Below are 19,798 nucleotides of genomic sequence, written 5' to 3'. Positions count from 1 at the left end.
CTCTTGTGGAGAGTTGTCTCATTGGCAATCATACCACATCTTCTTATTTTTATATTAACCAGGAAAACTTTAAACTAACCAATGAACCATGAAAGTGAGGTCAAGGTTAGATGATACATGCCAGACAGACATGTAAATCTTATAATCATTCCATGCACCAAATATAGTTGACCTATTGACTCTTGTATCTTAGAAACCGACATAAACTGTGGACACAGAGATTTGTCTCATCTGTCTGCATTAAATTCAGAAAAAGACAATTTGATGGACAGCAACATTGCTTATTAATTCAAAGTCGCTGGACCATGATCTTGTGGGCAGGGCCTAGAAATGGTTGACAAACTGAGATGTACAGACATTAATGTAACTTTATAGAAAATAGTGGTCTATTGTAAGTAGTTCCTATCATATATGCAACTTAAAATATGACATGAGTAATCCATTACGAATAAACACAGTTATAAATGCACATCTAACTTAAGCAGAAACTTAACATTGAAAATTTGCTAATTAATTCAAAGTCACTGGACCATGTCCTAGGGGACAGGGCCTCAAAATAGTCGTCAAACTGATATAGACTGATAGTAATGCAACTTTATAGAAAATATCATTGACCTATCACAAGTAGTTCCTATCAAACTGACTAAAGCAGAAAACTAAACAATTGTTGGCGCCGTCGTTGCCGAAGCCATCGCTGGAAAAGCAAACCCTGTCTTGCTTTCTGTGATTTTTGTCGCTGGAGAGACAAAAACCAGGAAAGCTTGCATGTTAACTTGACAATCATTCCATACACCAAATATAGATTAGTTGTCCTATAGTATCTGAGAAGAGGACCTAACAACAGAAACTTAACATTGATCAATGGACCATGAAAATTAGGTAAAGGATAGATCATACCTGCCAGACAGACATGTACACCTTACAATCATTCCAACCACCAAGTATGGTTGACCTATTGCTTATAATATTTGACAAACAGACCAACAACACAAAAACCTTAACATTGACCAATGAACCATGAAAATGGGTCAAGGTCAGATGAAAACTACCAGAGTGACATATACACCTTACAATCATTCCATACACCACATAAAGTTGACCTACCGGTAATGCTTACCAGTATAACTGTACATTATCTGAGAAACAGACCTCATCACATAACTGTAAACTTGATCACTGATCCATGGACATATGAAAGACGGAAACTTTGAAACATAGGCATCTGTAAACAAGGTATGAAGCATCCAGGTCTTCTATCCTTTGAAATTAAAAGCTTTATACAAATAGTTTTGGCCCAGGATAGTAATCCCTATGTCTTGCATTCTTCGACTTTTGTAAAGACAAAAATTACTTGTTAGTATCATCTTGAATAGTATGTGTAATTTTTGTATTCTAATGGATTTAAATAAGGAAGAGGAAATTGTAGATAAATATAATTTATTTGTATTTCTCTCTCTAAAATACATTGATAAATCTTGTTTGTGTAACTCCAATATGATGAGATGTGATAAGAGTCTTTTTTTCTGGACCCTAAAAATACCAACATGAAAGATATGGCAATTTCAGTACACAAATTCCATTATGGCATAAAAGTGATATCATAAATAATTCATAATTGGCATAGTGTTCGGTAGTAATTAATATGTGACCCCCAAGAAAGGATATGATTTATAATGCTTTTTTATCTTTATAAAAGACATCTTAAAGTTATCAAGTTCAAGGGCCAAATGGTAATATGTAAGAAAATATTGCATGTATTTTAAACTTCTGAAAAATCCATGTTAAGGATGATAACTGATATATTTATTACATAGTGAAATTTGGATTCCAAGGACCAGAAAATGGTCTTATCACAACTCTCCTTTCATGATAACCTCTAACATACACTTTTCCTTAATGGTCATTCATAATAAAAGTCAAATAAATACTGATCATGATTAATGCATATGTAAATAGGTCAAAATTTAAATAATCATGCAAATATTAAATGTTTAACGGTACATTAAAATAAGATGTATTCTAGGTGGATTAACACTAAGACACTCAAATATTTAAAATAAATAATAACTCTTTTGAAAGAGTAATATATAAGATGAAATTTGTACATTTTAAGAACTGTTTTATGAATGTTTCATTGTTAAGTGTATTTTATGTGTTTTGTGATCACAGAGCTCTCCATTTCACCTTTTCAAAGACACTTAAAACTGAATTCTACTTTTTAAAAGAAATAAAATAATAGATTCAGAATACATTGAAGCACATAAAATAATACAAAAGTACCGAGGTATATCAGAAATAATGACAACTGACCATTTCAACCTTATATAAGCTGTTAACCGTTTTAAGTACCTTAGCTTTGTCATTTAACAAATATGAAAATGTATTGAATTTTGTTATTGTTATGAAAAAAAAATCGTTTATGGTTCATGATAGTAAATAAAAAATGGCTATGAACAGAAAAATGTAAAAAAAAATATGAAAAATATTTACATGAATATGTTTTACTGCATTTTAATTAAGTTTTGATTTTCCTACAATATATTCATACATTATTTCCAACTAAATTTGTATCAAAATGCCATTACAAAAATATTTAGTGATTTTTAAACACTTATTTTCGAATAGAAATTTAGGTAATAACTCTTCATGCTTTTTCTTTTGATTCAACATATTTATATGATTAGATTTTGTTTTATTTATGGAACTATGTATATAAAGATGTGATATGATTGCCAAGGAAACAACTATCCATCAGAGACCAAATGACATATATTTCATTGGTAAATAAATTTTAAATAAATAATATTATTCTTGAAATAGTAAAGACAGAAAGTAACAAAAAAGACTTAAGAGCGATCCAAACCCCAAACCACTTCTATCTAAATCAACCAATGGTGTGCATTTATATTCAGACTATGTTCCTTTTTTACATATCTACTTGCTCACACAAAAAGGACATTAAGTGTTTATTTGTATTTTTATCAACTTGAGTAGTAAGAGGCTTCAAAAAACAAAACATTTAGTTCCTGGTTTCTTTTAACTTGCACTATAGATTAAAGTTTGCAGTTCAGGTTTGTTTTTTAAGAATTGAGGTAATTTCACAGCTTAAAAACACCGTTTTAACATTTGAAAACATTTACACATGACAGAACCAATACAGTGGACAACCACAAAATGAAATTTTATGATCTCAATGACAATGTTATGATATTACAAAAGTAATCATATGACATTATTTCCATTTTAGTCATTTCATTTTAAAGGGAAAAACTCTTGTGAGACCATTAATGTAGCATATCCACTTATAATTCTGCTAATTTTCATCATCATTACTTTTCTACCAAATTTCAGCAAAAATTCATTGAAGCAAATGACAAAATGATATGGTATTTAGTATCAGGTAAAGACTTGATATTAATAATATAAATTTAGTACAAGGTAAAGACTTGATATTAATAATATAAATTTAGTACCAGGTAAAGACTTGATATTAATAATATAAAGAGAATGATAAGTTCATTTCTATCTTCACATCGCTCCAACATGAAATCCAAATGAATGTGTATTAGCTAATAATAGTAACTGCAGTTTAACAAAATAAAATACTGATATGTGTGGGACGGAAAGAAAAAATATACAACATATTATCATTATAAATACCACTGTGAAGATAAACATATACTGCATAAAATAAAACATCAATCACAGACATAAATAAAATGGATGGAATCAGATAAAAAATGAAACATAATAAAATATTATACAAAAAAAAACATAATCTGTTTATCTGGAATGGAACATATTCTTAATAAAAAAAAATCAAGAAAAAATGTAAAACTTTGTAGCATATACCAAAATTAGTATTAACTGGATGGAATTAAAAATAACAAAATTATTTGTGTAAAAATTGAGACATTAAAGACAAATAAAAAATCAAAATACAGATCACAGTCTGATTAAATGAAAAATGAAAATGATATTCTGATTAATTCTGTTATTTTAATGAATGTTAATATTTAAAAAAAAAGAAATTGCAACATTTTGCTGAATAATGTTTTTATTTTAATTTGCTCAAAGTATTGCAACTTCTAAATTAAGAAATATCATTAAATTTTCATTCAATAGTTTTAACAAGCATCCTTGTTAAAGACAAATCTGTATAAACATAAAAACTATATATAAATAAGTTATAATAAATTAAAAATATCACAGACAATGTATATAGTTGATTGGTCAAACATTTAAAAACATCTATAAATGCAACTTCTTCCATCATAATACAATACTAATGAAGCTATATATCATATCATATGCTCTAAGGTGCTAAAGGATATAGTTTTCTTTTTGTATATAAAGCACCAGCACTTTTTAAATTATATTGTCATGGGCAATCATTTAATGTATGAAAGGCATCAACTAAAGTTTCTCATCTCTCACAGCTGAGCTAAGTCATCTTGGTTAATTATTTCTTAACTACAAATATCTCAAATTAGTTCTATTGTTTGTTTTGAACCTTATAAGGAATATCACAGCTTAAAAAATTTCTAATAATTACAAGAGATTTCCCTGTGCTACCAAATAGATGAGCGAAATTCTTTTTTCCGTCCTGCACGTCGTAGCTCTCCATCCACTGTGTCCATCATTTTTCTAGTCAAACCATCGATTTCTTCTGTCAAATTCAGTGACCTGTTCAGTTCATCCTCATAGTCTGATCTAGCCTTTAAAAAAAACAGAAGAAATTAATTTTATTCAAATAGCAGTAAGCATATGACGATGATGCTAAAATATGAAAAAAAGCATTTTGTTTTAACAAGAAAATCTTTCTTTTTCTTTGAAAATTAAATATACCATAGTTACAAAAAAAGAGTGGAAATAAAACTAAATTTTCTGAAAGATGTTATTAATGTTCTACTATTATCAAATAATTCACTGTTACTTACATTACTGATAGCATAAATATCATTTGACACGAAGAAAAAATACATTTTAGAAATATTTAAAAGAATAAATGAAATTCAAAATATTCACTATCTACAATGAACACAATTATCTAGCAATACAAATGAAACATAAAGAGTAAAATAGTATGGTCAAAACACACATTAAAATACACTACACAAAAATACATTTTTTAAATCTTCACATGTGTCAAATTATCAAGTGTCTTAAAGCATATGTAAAAAGTTGTATTTCCAGCCTGCATCTTATCTTGTGATACAACATAACTTTACAGTTGAAAACATATGAAACTACCATTTGAAAAGTAATAGTGTGCAAGTTATGGAACAAGTTTCCAAACAAATTAATACCAATATTTCTGATGTAGTTGTAAAAAAAAATATACCATGCTCTGACATTAAGGCACTCATTATAATTTTTTTTAATTTTATCAAAAATTTCACTACCACAAAAGTGTTTCATTAGTGTAAAAAAATCTCTTACATGCATCTGTTAGCTTTTTACAAAACAGCATTATTAATTTCATTGATTTAAACTATCACACGATTCATCATGACCAATTCTCCATATTTATTTATGTTTAAGATAATTGAAAATCCACACTGTGTTGATAGGATGACTTTTTCTGTGATCAAAACTTTCTTTCCTCTTATCTCAATTTGAATGAGCTGTCAAATTGACAGCAAACAGGGTTTTTCTGTATTTTGAAAGGCAATTTCAGGCTTTTTTGACCTGCCACATTCTATTCCTATTTTCCAATCTATCAAAGACCATAACTCCTGAATGGCAAAAATGAAATCATCAATATCGAAGTTGACTACCATTTATTCGTCAGTAACAGCATATTCAAATTTTAAAAGCATGGGTAGAACAGTTCATCAGTATTTTCATGGAAATGACACAAAGAGCCAATTGCCAGTCTATCAAGAACCATAAATGAAAATCATCAATATCCAACTTGACCTCCATTTTTACTTCAGTAACAACATATCAAATTTTTAAAAGCATTGGTTGAATGAATCATAAGTAATTGCACGAAAACTGTTGGCAGCCTCCAGCCCACCAACCATACTTCACCAAATTAAAAACCAGATTTTTCCTTTGCAAAACCCTGTTAAAAATTTAATCAAACAGGTACATATACAATTTTTTTTTTTAAAGACACAAAACTCAATTAACAGATTATTATATCATACAGCAGCTGCATAAAAACATCAACTTTGAGTATTTCAAATCTTATAATTTAAAAGACTTCATGTTAAATGATTATTTAGACATCAGCCCATGATGAATTACAATTTATGATTGTTATATATTAACAGCTGTGAATTGATGACTTCACATGCCTGTGTGTTATATCAGAATGGCATCCAGTTCACTATACATTACCCTAACATGCAAGCCAGAAACTGAGTGTGCCTATCAATAAAAGTACTTAACATTATTGTGGAAATGGAAGAATCTTATAATAGTGTTTAAGTGTCCAAACTATCACATTTCCATGTTCAGTGAACCATGGAATTTAGGTCAAAACCATAATTTGGCACATATCTCATAAAGTTCACATCATAATGATAATGTGTGGTTAAGTTTTAATGTGACCACAACTTCATGGTAAACTAATTTAACAAAAAAATTAGCCAGATAAGTTACACAGGAATGATCTCAGACAAAAAAAAAAAAATTGTGTCATAAAAACTATCTCTTGATAATGAAGAAAGGTTCTGTCAATTTTTTTTCTCTTGAAAATTCTGTGAAGGTTTGACAAAGTTATTGATGTCTGAAATCCCAAACTGAACCTAAATGGTGATGCCACCACAGCCAACTATGGAAAGAAGGATCACTTTGTCTTGCTTTTGGGCCATAAATGTCACAGACTAGACAAACATATTGAACAAAAACATTTTACAATATTTTGCTTCAGATGCCATCTCTAAAATTCCGAGAATGTTTGACAAAGTTATTGATGTCTATAAAAAAATTTAACCACAGACTGAAGCTAACTGTTGACACCACAACAATGGAATCTAGGTTTGATATGTCCCATCTTTGCCACTTTTATTGCTGGCGAGACATAAAGTGAAACCTACTAGCTCTAAAAGTTGGAGTAAAGCACTAGATGTAATATGGTCAGTGGCTTAAAACTGCTGGGATGAATATACAACTCCATAAATTGAGTATATGAGTAAGTAACATTACTGCTTACATCTATTTTTAATGAAACTAAATTAAACATTTAAAAGTATTTGCTAGTTTAATTCTAATAATTTTCAAACAATATAAACCTACCTTAAAAAAAAACTCAATGAAATTCATGCCGTGTAGACTGTAGAGTATACAACTAAACAATTCACATGCCATGGCCATTCATTCATTACTTAATATATTCTATACTTTTTACTAAACTTCAAAATTCACTCTTTTTATCTACAGGCAAAAACAGTGAAAAAGACAATAGCTATCTACAAATTATCATCTATATAGCCAACAGATGCACATGCACAACATACCCCTTCAGAGTCTGAAGCAAAGTTAGTATTGACATCTGTCACTATAGTAACAGGAGTGCTGACTCGTGGTGTGAAATGGACATCTAGTTGACCAGTACTTTGATTAGCAGATGGGAGTGCAGCAGTATTGTGACTACTAGTGCTTTGATTTGCAGACGACAGATGAGAAATACTACTAAGACTGCCTGTGCCAGAGATATTAGGTGACATAATCACAGTGTTGCCATGACTACCACTGTTGGAAGCATTACTTTGACCTTGACCCCCAGCACGAAACCTTAGCTTTACCTTTCTGTATTTTCTTCCTCTCCCTTTTCTTCCTCTGTTTCTCCCCCTGCAGAAAACAAAGAGTATATACATTTTGTTGTATAAGTTGAATTAATTTCACGCTTGACAAGTAAAATTACTTTTACATTGCCAGTTACATTTTGTCATTAGAATAATCAGGTTGATAAGCATTTTATGAATGACTTAAGATAAATCACTTAAATAAAATACCATTATGAACTTTTATAAACTTAAACACCTAAAACATCTTTAAGTGTTTAAAAGGCTCTAAATAAAATTCAAGTTGATCTGAGAAGTAGCAAGAAAAATAGTTAATACATGTTTGTGTTTGTTTGTAACTTTTCTTTTTGTTTATCGATGAACCTTGATCGGACAATTAAGACCACATTACAAACTTAATACATACCTCAAACTAAAGTCCTCCTGAGAAATAGGAATAATAAGACATTTTTAATTTTACCTTTTCATTTTTTTTTTCACTTCTATTTAGGGGAAGGGGTGGGGGTTAGTGGATTATTATGTTTTTTTATATCTTTCTTTTCTAAATTGCACATTTTACAAGAATAATCTTCATTTTTTTCAATCAGAATAATACCTTCTGACATGGATTTCATCTTCAGATTCAGCACTTGAACTTTCTGTGTAGTATTCTTTAACAATATATTTTGCTCTGTTTCTGCCATCTGGAGAATAATGTCGGACCCTTGATGAGGCTGATTTAGATCTTCTTCTTGGTCGTGGTGGTTTACCTCTGAAACAACACAGTAACAAATATTAATTTTTGTTTATAATTGCTGCTTGTCATTCAGTGGCAAATATTACAATCAAATTCAGGACAATAATATCTTAATGAGAAATGAATATACTCTGTTTTGGACAGGGCCAACACCAATAAACAAAATTCTAGATGGACATTGTCAAAGTCTTCTTGTATAAAGTGGTCCATTATATTTGATTCTAACATCAAACTTTTAATTATCTAGTAATTTAATTGTAGGCTAAACACTTTACAATTCACAAAAAATCAAAATCAACATGCCTTAAGCTGTTAACTTCATTTTTTTCAAAATTCATAAATTTAGTCAGAGCAGAAATTTATTTATTGTACAGAATAAAAAACAAAATTGTTGACACAGATAAATGTTTCCTTTTGGGGTAATTTTGATAGTCTAATCACATTTTTTTATTCTAAAAATCAAGAACATACCCATAGAATAGAAATGTCTAATTGACAATAATTGATATGAACATGTAATTTATGGTTAACAAAATACTGTGGAAATTTCAAAAAGTTTTGTTTCACCCCAAACTATATTATACCTGTGCTTAACCAAAATGTTCACCATGATAACTGTTATTCACTGAATTATGAAATAGAAGTCACTACAATTTTTGGACCTATATTATAGATAGCTACTATGTATCAGAGAAAATAACATTACAATATCAAACCTTTTTCATATCTCATTACCTAAAAACAAAAGATCTCAATGACAGATGAGCTAATAAATAAAAAAATTATGTTCATATTACTACTGCATTAATGAAAATAAACTATAAACCAACATAAGATTTTGAAATGTCTTCTATTAGTGTTAAAAATCTTTGTAGGATTCAGTAGTCCTGAAATGTTACCCTAATTTCTATGTTTCTTATGCCTACCTTGGAGCACCTTGTACCATATATGCCACTGGCGGTCTCTCCACTGGCACTTCATATACATAATCACCATGGGTGTGGTAAGATGATCCTCCACACATAGGACATGTCTCAGTCCTCACAGAATACTGGGGTGGAGCAGGTCTTGGTGTCTGTCCAGCCTGAGGTTCAACAAGCACATATCCTGCAGGCTGAGCTTGACCTTGATCCCTTGCATCAAGGTCATCAAAAGAATATAGTCTTTGATAGGGCGATGTATGCACTTGTCTTTGTTGTGCTTGTCTCCTTGTTCTGTACCCAGCAGATATAGGTGTGGCATAAGAGCTTGTTGGCATGTGAGTTGACATAGGTGGAGCTGGTGGAGGGGGAGGGGTAGTTGTAAATGCAAGATTTGGCTGAGACGAATATCTCTGCATATTAGGGGCCCGTGGTTGAGTTTGCTGGGTCCCTGTTGTGTAATATCTAGGCACATAATATTCTAATAAGTGGTCCTCTGTTACAGTAGATGCAGTTGCTCTAGTTGGTGATTGGTCAGAATCGTAACCATTCATGGTCTGAGTTTCTATTGTAACCCCTCCTTGTCGATGTCTTCTTCTATTACGAGTTCTCTGTCGAGATCTGGGTGGTTCAGGTAATACTTCGGGTGGTGGAGGACGCTGAGCATATGAATCGGCTGCAGCATAACCAAGTGGGATATCTCCATCGGCATTGTGTTGTAGAGGATAACGTAACCACTCATCCCAATCTCTTGTTGGACCACCTGAAAAAGAGTTAGCTCTTCTTCTTGGTCCTCTCATGAAGGCATAGGGGTCTTCTGTAGGGTCAAAATACTGATCTTGATTTTGATTGGTTTGTTGAGGAATAGGTTGTGGCTGTTGCAGTTGTTGCTGTAAAGCCTGTCGCTGCTGGTTTGTTGCTTTTTGAAATTCCTCCCTCAATCTTCCTATTTCATCCTGTAATATTTTCAGTCTGTCACTACAAAAAGAATGGTGATAAAAATCAAGATCTATGCAACTTTTGTTTTAGTCAAAGTTGACTATTAGATGTAACAGTGATTCAAAAAACAAATTTAACTGTACGAAGTTTTAGATTGTTATTTGAAAATGACAGCATCAATTTTAACACATAAATATTTAGTGTTGAGATAGATAAAATTTGTAAGAAAGTTTTCAGTTTAGTAAATCACATACTTAATTAGAATCTGTTAATGGAATGGGAATAATATGTCCTTCATTAAGTACTATCTATAGACCAAATATTACTATTCAGGAATCTGTGACATTCAGCAAATTTTTGTGATATTTAAACTTTTGAGAGAAAATAACAATAATTTTTCATTGTGCAATGGATGTGCTTGTGATGTCCTGTAATGCTATACAAATAGAAATAAGTTTATTTTACATAATCAATGTACTTCAAATAATTCTGAAAAGTTTGATATACAACACATGCTCATGCAAAAATGTTTTTTCAAGCTACATGACAGGAATGAGATATTTACCTTCCTGTTGAGCCTCGAGTAGCAGTTGTCTCTGCTATAGACTCTTCAACTGTGTCTTCACTATCTGAACCTACAGCCATGTCTTTCACTTCTGGTTTCATATTCTGTCGTACAATCTCAGTTTTCTGAATATCTTGCTTCTTCACTGGAGTTTCTGCTCTCCCAGATCTAGGAGTTGGAGTTCTCTCTCCTTTTGACCTTGGAGTTGATGGCCTTTCAACCTTTGACCTTGAATCTGGTCTAGGGTCTATTGGAAAGGCTTTCATGGGTTTCAGTTTTTGTGCAGATCTGTTTAAAGATGATGGTCGAGGAGTTTCTTCCTCTGACGAATAAAGTTCACTGGTTCGATTAAAACTATTCGAGAAACTTTGATTTGGTGTAGCTCTAGGAGTCAAATCATCATCAGACATTTTAGTAGCTTTTGCAGCTTTCTGTTTTGATTTGTGTGGAGATCTTTTGTCCTGTGATCTAACACTTGCTCTAGAATGTTGACTAAGCTTTGACCTAGGCCTCTCTGAAATTTGAAAAAGGAAAAAAATTAAACTTTCTTCTTTCAAAATTATACAAAAAATACTCAAAATTAACAACAACACTTCAAATGGTCTGCAATTTTATTATTTAAGGTCTACATGTTTCGCCTGCAAGGCAGGCGTCATCAGGACAATTTATATAAAAAATAATAGGTATGAGGTACTCAAAGTGGTACATTGAAAATGATGTGACAATTCATAATGGTAAGTATTGGTAACGTAATGTTGATTGTTTTTGTACAGATAAAAATAGAATGATTAAAAATAGATTGACAACGAAAGTGTTCGTGTTAATACAAATAAGTTTACAGTTTTGCTTAATTTTATTAAAGACATATATTTCGGACAGGGTAATCTACTCTTGTCATAAACAGTTATCTTTACATTTCCATTAAACCCTTTGAGGTAAAGTTGCTGTATCCCCCTAGTTGGACGACAAAAAACTATCTTCAGATACTAATAAATGTTGTTTTATACATGTAATAAATTCTTTCAGATATGTTGATACCTTATTAAAAAGACCATGTGTCTATAGGACACCATGCCACGCCTGCACTATTACATTTCCATGTTAAGTGAACAGTGAAATCTTAGTCAAAACTTGAATTTGGCATAATAATTAAACACTTCACTTCATAATGAAAATATGAATGAAGTTTCAAGTTGACGTGAGAACTGCCATCTTAGATGGGCCATCAAAAACAAGAAGAATATTGTGAAATCATGGACGATTTTGGTGTACCGGAAAGCAAATTAAAAGTAACAATGAAAGTGCTATCAAACTTAATGTTATCTTTTATCAAATTAAATAAAACTATTTTCCTTAAGGAGAATATATTTTATCTATGAGTAGCACCTGAAAATATTGAGTTAACAAAGAATCATTTCAAATTCGCCATTTCAGAATCTAAAGGACCATGTGTAATTTCATTGTTCGTACCCCAAAATTTAAACAATGTAAGTCATTGCTTGAATTTCTAAAGTTTGGGACTTTGTAAGCCAATCACAGTGTTTGTGTGTATACTTTTGCAAATATTACCCAGAATGCATTAGATTCTGAAACGGCAAATTCATACCTACTCCTCTCCTTCCCATTCCCAAAAACTTCGTGTAGATTAATATATAGTGTCCAAACACAAATAATTGTGTGTACAATACTGTGTTAGGAAGGATCATTGATGGAATGTGTAAAAACTAAAGAAATAAATACACGATGGATTATCTCCCTTTAATAAGATCATACTGATATATGATATAAATTTTGATACCAGAAAAGAATAAATTAACAGAAAAAAGTTTCATTCCTTAAAAAAGATAACCAATTCTCTGTATTCCTTTGAATCACTGCTTAATTTAATTAAATTAAATTAAATAACTTTTAATATGAAAACATTTGTAAGATTTTTTACTTAGCAAAACAATCATGAAACACAACAAAACGAAACAAACACACACACATATGCACGAAAAATGTAATGCCTATGTAAGTATGAATATGGTGTACCATTTATTCAAAAATTCAATAAAAATGAAAATATATATTTATTATATTATTTGTGGTGTTCGATCTTTAAAACCCTATGTTATCAGATAGAAAACATCCTTCCATAACATTTTTTTTTTATATCTAATCTTTCGTTGAATTTTGTTTTAATGAATTTTTTCTGAAGAAATATTCTAGTAATATCATTTCTACTTTATATATGATATGGTAATGGTGTATGATAGGAAAGTGAAATATCACATGGACAAAAGCAGACAGTGATAAAACTAATGGAAAAGACTGTGATTGTTCTAAACACACAAAACATCCTAACCCTTCCGATCTGCTGAACGGCGACCTAAATTCAAAAAGGGCTGATGGGAATCTCTGCTTTCATCCAGTGTAGTAAAAGTTACAGATGATCCTGGAATTTTATCATGTTTAATAAAGTTATAAAGAAGACTAAAAATGGATAAATAATAATATTGACTTCCGGAAACGGTAGAAAAAAAACATACAGCTTTAGTTTCTTTACAGCAGCATGAGAAAATAAACCTTTAAAAACAAAGCTAGAAATGTTCACTCATATTTAGTTTTAAGCATGTGAAAAATAAAAAGTGTATACAAACAAAACACTCTTCTATTTTGTGGAAAATAAAAATGCAAATAAAAAATCTATGTACAAGTCTAACCCTAATACTCGAAAAAAAAAGTATAGAATATATTGTTGCTATGACAATACCTTCTTCTTCCTCTTCTATTGTATTCTCCAAACTACCTCCCCTTTTTCTACCACCTCTATTGCTACGTCGTTCTGATGGGATCTCAAAACTCATCTCACTTTCTGTGGTAAGAGTATAGCTATCGTCAGTAAAATCTCTGGACTGCACAGATTGGTCTTTCCTATTCCTTGAACGATTAGAATCCCTTGATGGTGGACGATCCTTATTTCTTACACGAGCACTTGCCATTGAACTGTCTGAATCTCTTTGTCTTGAACTGGGTCTAAAAATAATATGTTAAAATTATCATTGTTCATTTTGTAATCAAAATAAGCTGGCTTAAATAGTAACCTCGATATTAAAACAAAAGTTTATCAAATATTTTTTCCAATTCATTAACATCATTTCCTGTCAAGTTATCTAACACACATCATTTCCTGCCAAGTTATCTATCACATATCTTATTGTTCCTTGTGGTTGTATAAATGTTGGAAGAGTTTCTGTATTTTACTATGAGAATTTCAGACAATTTATTACATTATTTGTAAGATTTCAGTGTCCATTGAAGTCTGTAATTTGTTAATATTACAATAAAATTGGTGTGCCTCAATGCACAGATGTAGCTTTGTTGGCAGCTAGCAAAGCATTCCAATCAAACAAGTGATAGGAGCTGTCTTTAATTTGCTCTTCTATGTGAGGTTTTGCAGCATGTTGAAGTTCTCACTGTGACTTGGAGTAAAAAGAAGACAAATAAAATGCTCCGCTGGGGCGCAGCTTGATACGACCGCAGAGGTCGAACCCTGAACAGTTGGGGCAAGTATGGACACAACATTCAAGCTTGATACAGCACTGAATTTGGATTGTAATTAAATATTTGACACAGCATAGGTTTCTGACACAGAATGAAAGTGGTCTAAGAACTTAACTAGAGGCTCTAAAGAGCCTGTGTCGCTCACCTTGGTCTATGTGCATATTAAACAAAGGACACAGATGGATTCATGACAAAATTGTGTTTTGGTGATGGTGATGTGTTTGTAGATCTTACTTTACTGAACATTCTTGCTCCTTACTATTATCTCTATCTATAATGAACTTGGCCCGGTAGATACAGTGGAAAATACTTTGTAAAAATTTACAAAAATTTACAAAATTTATGAAAATTGTAAAAAATTGACTATAAAGGGCAATAACTCCTTAAGGGGTCAATTGACAATTTTGGTCATGTTGCCTTATTTGTAGATCTAACTTTGCTGTACATTATTGCTGTTTACAGTTTATCTCTATCTATAATAATATTCAAGATAATAACCAAAAGCTGCAAAATTTTCTTAAAATTACCAATTCAGGGGCAACAACCCAACAATGCGTTGCCTGATTGGTCTGAAAATTTCAGGGCAGATAGATCTTGACCTAATGAACAATTTTACCCCCATGTCAGATTTGCTCTAAATGCTTTGGTTTCAGAGATATAAGCCAAAAACTGCATTTTACCCTATGTACTATTTTTTAGCCATGTCGGCCATCTTGGTTCGTGGGCAGGGTCATCGGACACATTTTTTAAACTAAATACCCTAATGATGATTGGGGACAAGTTTGGTTAAATTTGTCCTAGTAGTTTCAGAGGAGAAGATTTTTGTAAAAAATTACAAAAATTTACGAAAAATGGTTAAAAATTGACTATAAAGGGCAATAACTCCTTAAGGGGTCAACTGACAATTTTGGTCAAGTTGACTTATTTGTAGATCTTACTTTGCTGAACATTATTGCTGTTTACAGTTTATCTCTATCTATAATAATATTCAAGATAATAACCAAAAACGGCAAAATTTCCTTAAAATTACCAATTCGGGGGCAGCAACCCAACAACGGGTTGCCTGATTGGTAAGAAAATTTCAGGGCAGATAGATCTTGACCTAATGAACAATTTTACACCATCAGATTTGCTCTAAATGCTTTGGTTTCAGAGATATGAGCCAAAAACTGCATTTTACCCTATGTACTATTTTTTAGCCATGTCGGCCATCTTGGTTCACTGGCGGGGTCATCGGACACATTTTTTAAACAAGATACCCTAATGATGATTGTGGACAAGTTTGGTTAAATTTGTCTTAGTAGTTTCAGAGGAGAAGATTTTTGTAAAAGATTACAAAAATTTACGAAAAATGGTTAAAAATTGACTATAAAGGGCAATAACTCCTTAAGGGTTCAACAAACCATTTTGGTCAAGTTGACTTATTTGTAGATCTTACTCTGCTGAACATTATTGCTGTTTACAGTTTATCTCTATCTATAATAATATTCAAGATGATAACCAAAAACGGAAAAATTTCCTTAAAATTACCAATTCAGGGGCAGCAACCCAACAACAGGTTGTCCGATTCATCTGAAAATTTCAGGGCAGATAGATCTTGACCTAATAAACAATTTTACCCCATGTCAGATTTGCTCTAAATGCTTTGGTTTCAGAGATATAAGCCAAAATCTACATTTTACCCCTATGTTCTATTTTTAGCCATGGTGGCCATCTTCGTTGGTTGGCCGGGTCACCGGACACATTTTTTAAACTAGATACCCCAATGATGATTGTGGCCAAGTTTGGTCAAATTTGGCCCAGTAGTTTCAGAGGAGAAGATTTTTGTAAAAGTTTACGGACGACGGACGACGGACGCAGGACGACGGACGACGGAAGCAAAGTGATGAGAAAAGCTCACTTGACCTTTCAGGTCAGGTGAGCTAAAAATTTTCAATTTACCTATTCATACATGTGATGGACTGTGAAACTCAGATCAGGAGATTGGGAAATTTTGGTCAGGAGATTAGGACTCAGATCAGGAGGTTTTTAATCGACATTAATTTTGTTGTAAATGTAACCGTGTGTTGTAAAAATGGTCTTTTAAAGTGTGTTTTCTTCAACTTTCCAACCAATTTATTATGTTTATAGTACCCTTGTACTTATAAAGTTTCTCCATCTTTATATTCTACATGTTCAATCTAACATTGTTTTTTTCCAGTATGTTCTTTAAAATTTTTACTTCATATTCTATAAAACAATCATTGCAACCAGAACATTTGTTTAGCTGTCTGCAAATAGTTTTTATTTTTTTTTTTTTCTCTTGCAAATAGTTTTTATTTGCAAACTCAGAAATTCATTCTATCTGTAAAGTTAGGGTCATAGTTATTATATAAATTTCAATTTAAGCCTTAAAAGGAAGTATAGAATCCTCAAATAATTTTCAAATTATTATTTTTTTATTTGTCCTAAGACATTTAAAATCATTTAATAACCATCCTTTTATGATTATTTGTTCAATTTATATTTTATTTATATCCTTTAAAAAATTTTCATTATTAAAAGGAAAGTAACTTAAAACAGGATAAATCAAGGGAAGTAACCCAATAAATACACAGTTTTTGTTACACAACGGCAGTTAGCCTGAGGTAAAAATCGTTGCTTACCAGTATGTTTGACACCCAAGCTGACAAGTGAAGCCATATAATTATGCATGTTAATTGATTTACAGGTAAAATATAACTTCAGGTAATGTCAGTTACACCAGATGCCTGAGATGTTATGTTGGGCAGAAATTTTTCATTCATGAAAAATTTCATACACGGGATTTTTTCAACGGGAGGGGGGAGGAGACCCCTGAAAACGGGATTATTGTACTCCCGTCTGGATGTTCACATGTATGCCTATTCAAACCATATCATTATTATTTGCTTTTATATATAAATCAGAAATAACCAATTAAAAATGGAAAATGTTAAAGAAAAAAAAGGAAAAAAAAAATCCCCCCCCCCCCAATTTTTTGAACCCCCTTATGATTCATCGCCCCCAAACTCAATCCCAGCTTTCCCTTTGTGGTATGGTACCTTGCAGTACAATTTCAGAGAGATTCATACACTTGAACACAAGTTATTGTCTGGAAACTAGAAAAATGCTTGTTTTTTGGCCCCTTTTTGGCCCCAAATTCCTAAAAGTTTAGGGCAATTACCCCAAAACTCAATTCCAGCTTTCCCTTTGTGATATGGAACCTTGCAGTACAATTTCATAAAGATCCATACACTTACACACAAGTTATTGTCCTGAAACTAGAAAAATGCATGTTTTTTTTTGCCCTTTTATGGCCCCTAATTACTAAAATTTTGAGGGAAAACCCCAAAAATCAATCCCAGCCTTCCCTTTGTGATATGGAACCTTGTAGTACAATTTCATAAAGATCCATACACTTACAAACAAGTTATTGTCATGAAACTAGAAAAATGCTTGTTTTTTGCCCCTTTTTGGCCCCTAATTCCTAATATTTGGAGGAAATTACCCCAAAAATCAATCCCAGTATTCCCTTTGTGATATGTAACCTTGTAGTACAATTTCATAAAGATCCATACACTTACAAACAAGTTATTGTCATGAAACTAGAAAAATGCTTATTTTTTGCCCCTTTTTGGCCCCTAATTCCTAAAATTTGGAGACAATTACCCCCAAAATCAATCCCAGCATTCCCTTTGTGATATGGAACCTTGTGGTACAATGTCAGAGAGATCCATACACTTACACACAAGTTATGTCTGGAAGTTACAAAAATGCTTATTTTTGGCCCCTTTTGGCCCCTAATTCCTTAACTGTTAGTACCATAACCCCCAAAATCAATCCCCACCTTCCTTTTGTGGTATTGAACCTTATGGTAAAATTTCAATGAGATCCATTCACTTAAACTAAAGTTAGAGTGCGAAAACTAATGTGTATTCGGACGACGACGCCGGACGACGACGCCGGACGACGACGACGACGCCGGACGACGACGACGACGACGACGACGCCAACGTCATACCAATATACGACCACAAAAATTTTTTTGCGGTCGTATAAAAAGCACTGTTCCTTTGCTTTGGGTTTTGTTAAGCACCTTTATTTTTTTGGGTCAAGAATCAATATACCCTATCTCTTTTTTTCCCATTTCATTCAAAACTTCTGTCTACAAATCTCTATGCATAACTGTTAACATTTATTTACATGTTTTTAATTTCTTCAGAAACTAGTTTTATAGAAATTTTCTTAATCATATAAAAATTGGCCTTCAACTGACAATCATATAAAGTTAATTGTACTCAGTGACATTATCCAACTTAACACCCAGTCTCTGACAGTTGCTCTGTGAACTACTTAACTAAATATTACCTTGGTGAAGCAGGAGGACCTCTCAGTCTCAACGATGGCTGCTGCTGCTGTTGTTGTTGTTGCCTTGCTGAGAGTTGACTGACCTCTGACCCAACAATTGATCCAATGAAACCACTGTCAGCATCAGGAGCATTCCTTTGTTTGGTCATCTCTTTAAATTTGCCTGGACCTGGAATATTTGACAGTGGTCCACCTCCTGTGGCCCCATTTTCTTGGTCTGATATTCCACTATCCTGTAAACTCTGCATACTTCCAGACATACTATGCTACAATTGAGTATATTCATCTTATAATTATAAGCCATAATTGTGGGATTGTATCATTTTTTCGTGGAAGAATGAAGTTGCAACTGTTTAATAACTACCCATACATAAATGATTTTTTTTCACATAATGTATTGAAAACTGTTTGTTTTTGTACTAAAATGACCAGATCATCAAATCAATTTTTTTTTAATGCAAGTAACGATTGAAAGAATTGAAGAATATTTCAAATCTTGTTATTTAAATGATCACTGTTATCATATCTTAGTCAATCTTTAACAACAACTTGTACTTATGTCTAATAATTGCACAACTTGAACATCTGTCTAAAAATTGCACAACTTGTACATCTGTCTAAAAATTGCACAACTTGTACATCTGTCTAAAAATTGCACAACTTGTACATCTGTCTAAAAATTGCATCAGTTGTCTTGTGTTAGCCTAGAGTATTGGATGGCATGGGTCTAAAATTAAATTGGTATTTTGGAATGAAGTCAGAATAATGTATCCCTGTTACTTCTCTTGACTGTAACCTTGTGCGCTAACATGTTATAAATTGACTAAACATGAAAATGTGTTAGACTGGTACCAAGCAGGTAATATTTAAATGACATTATCATCCTAAAAATGCATGTCATATTTGATTTATTGATAGCTGTTTAAAATCCATCAGCAAATATGAAATGTATCTACCAAAGAGCAGA

General features: G+C 32.0%; 1 protein-coding gene across 9 annotated transcripts in view; it reads right to left on the bottom strand.

Annotated features, from left to right (window-relative positions):
- Positions 1 to 1,420: 1,420 nt before the first annotated feature.
- The window catches only part of LOC127730185 (uncharacterized), a 57,574-nt gene continuing 39,196 nt past the window's right edge, over positions 1,421 to 19,798 (bottom strand). For 6 of the 9 annotated variants that reach the window (XM_052238449.1, XM_052238454.1, XM_052238455.1 and 3 more), the window contains 9 exons: positions 18,832 to 19,097; positions 13,673 to 13,935; positions 13,265 to 13,354; positions 10,918 to 11,431; positions 9,420 to 10,391; positions 8,353 to 8,508; positions 7,758 to 7,803; positions 6,349 to 6,378; positions 1,421 to 4,718 (listed from right to left, as the gene is read on the bottom strand). In XM_052238449.1, coding sequence (XP_052094409.1) covers positions 4,572 to 4,718; positions 6,349 to 6,378; positions 7,758 to 7,803; positions 8,353 to 8,508; positions 9,420 to 10,391; positions 10,918 to 11,431; positions 13,265 to 13,354; positions 13,673 to 13,935; positions 18,832 to 19,097 — 2,484 coding nt within the window. In that variant the 3' untranslated portion in view covers positions 1,421 to 4,571. Of the gene's footprint in view, positions 4,719 to 6,305; positions 6,379 to 7,757; positions 7,804 to 8,352; positions 8,509 to 9,419; positions 10,392 to 10,917; positions 11,432 to 13,264; positions 13,355 to 13,672; positions 13,936 to 18,831; positions 19,098 to 19,798 lie in introns of all 9 variants that reach the window. The other 3 variants (XM_052238459.1, XM_052238453.1, XM_052238457.1) reach the window with 3 other exon arrangements.

The sequence above is a fragment of the Mytilus californianus genome, unplaced genomic scaffold, assembly GCF_021869535.1.
Source record: "Mytilus californianus isolate M0D057914Y unplaced genomic scaffold, xbMytCali1.0.p SCAF_2, whole genome shotgun sequence".
Classification (NCBI taxonomy): Eukaryota; Metazoa; Mollusca; class Bivalvia; order Mytilida; family Mytilidae; genus Mytilus; species Mytilus californianus.
Note: the sequence above shows the minus strand (reverse complement) of the source record. Positions and strands in the feature narration are given on the sequence as shown.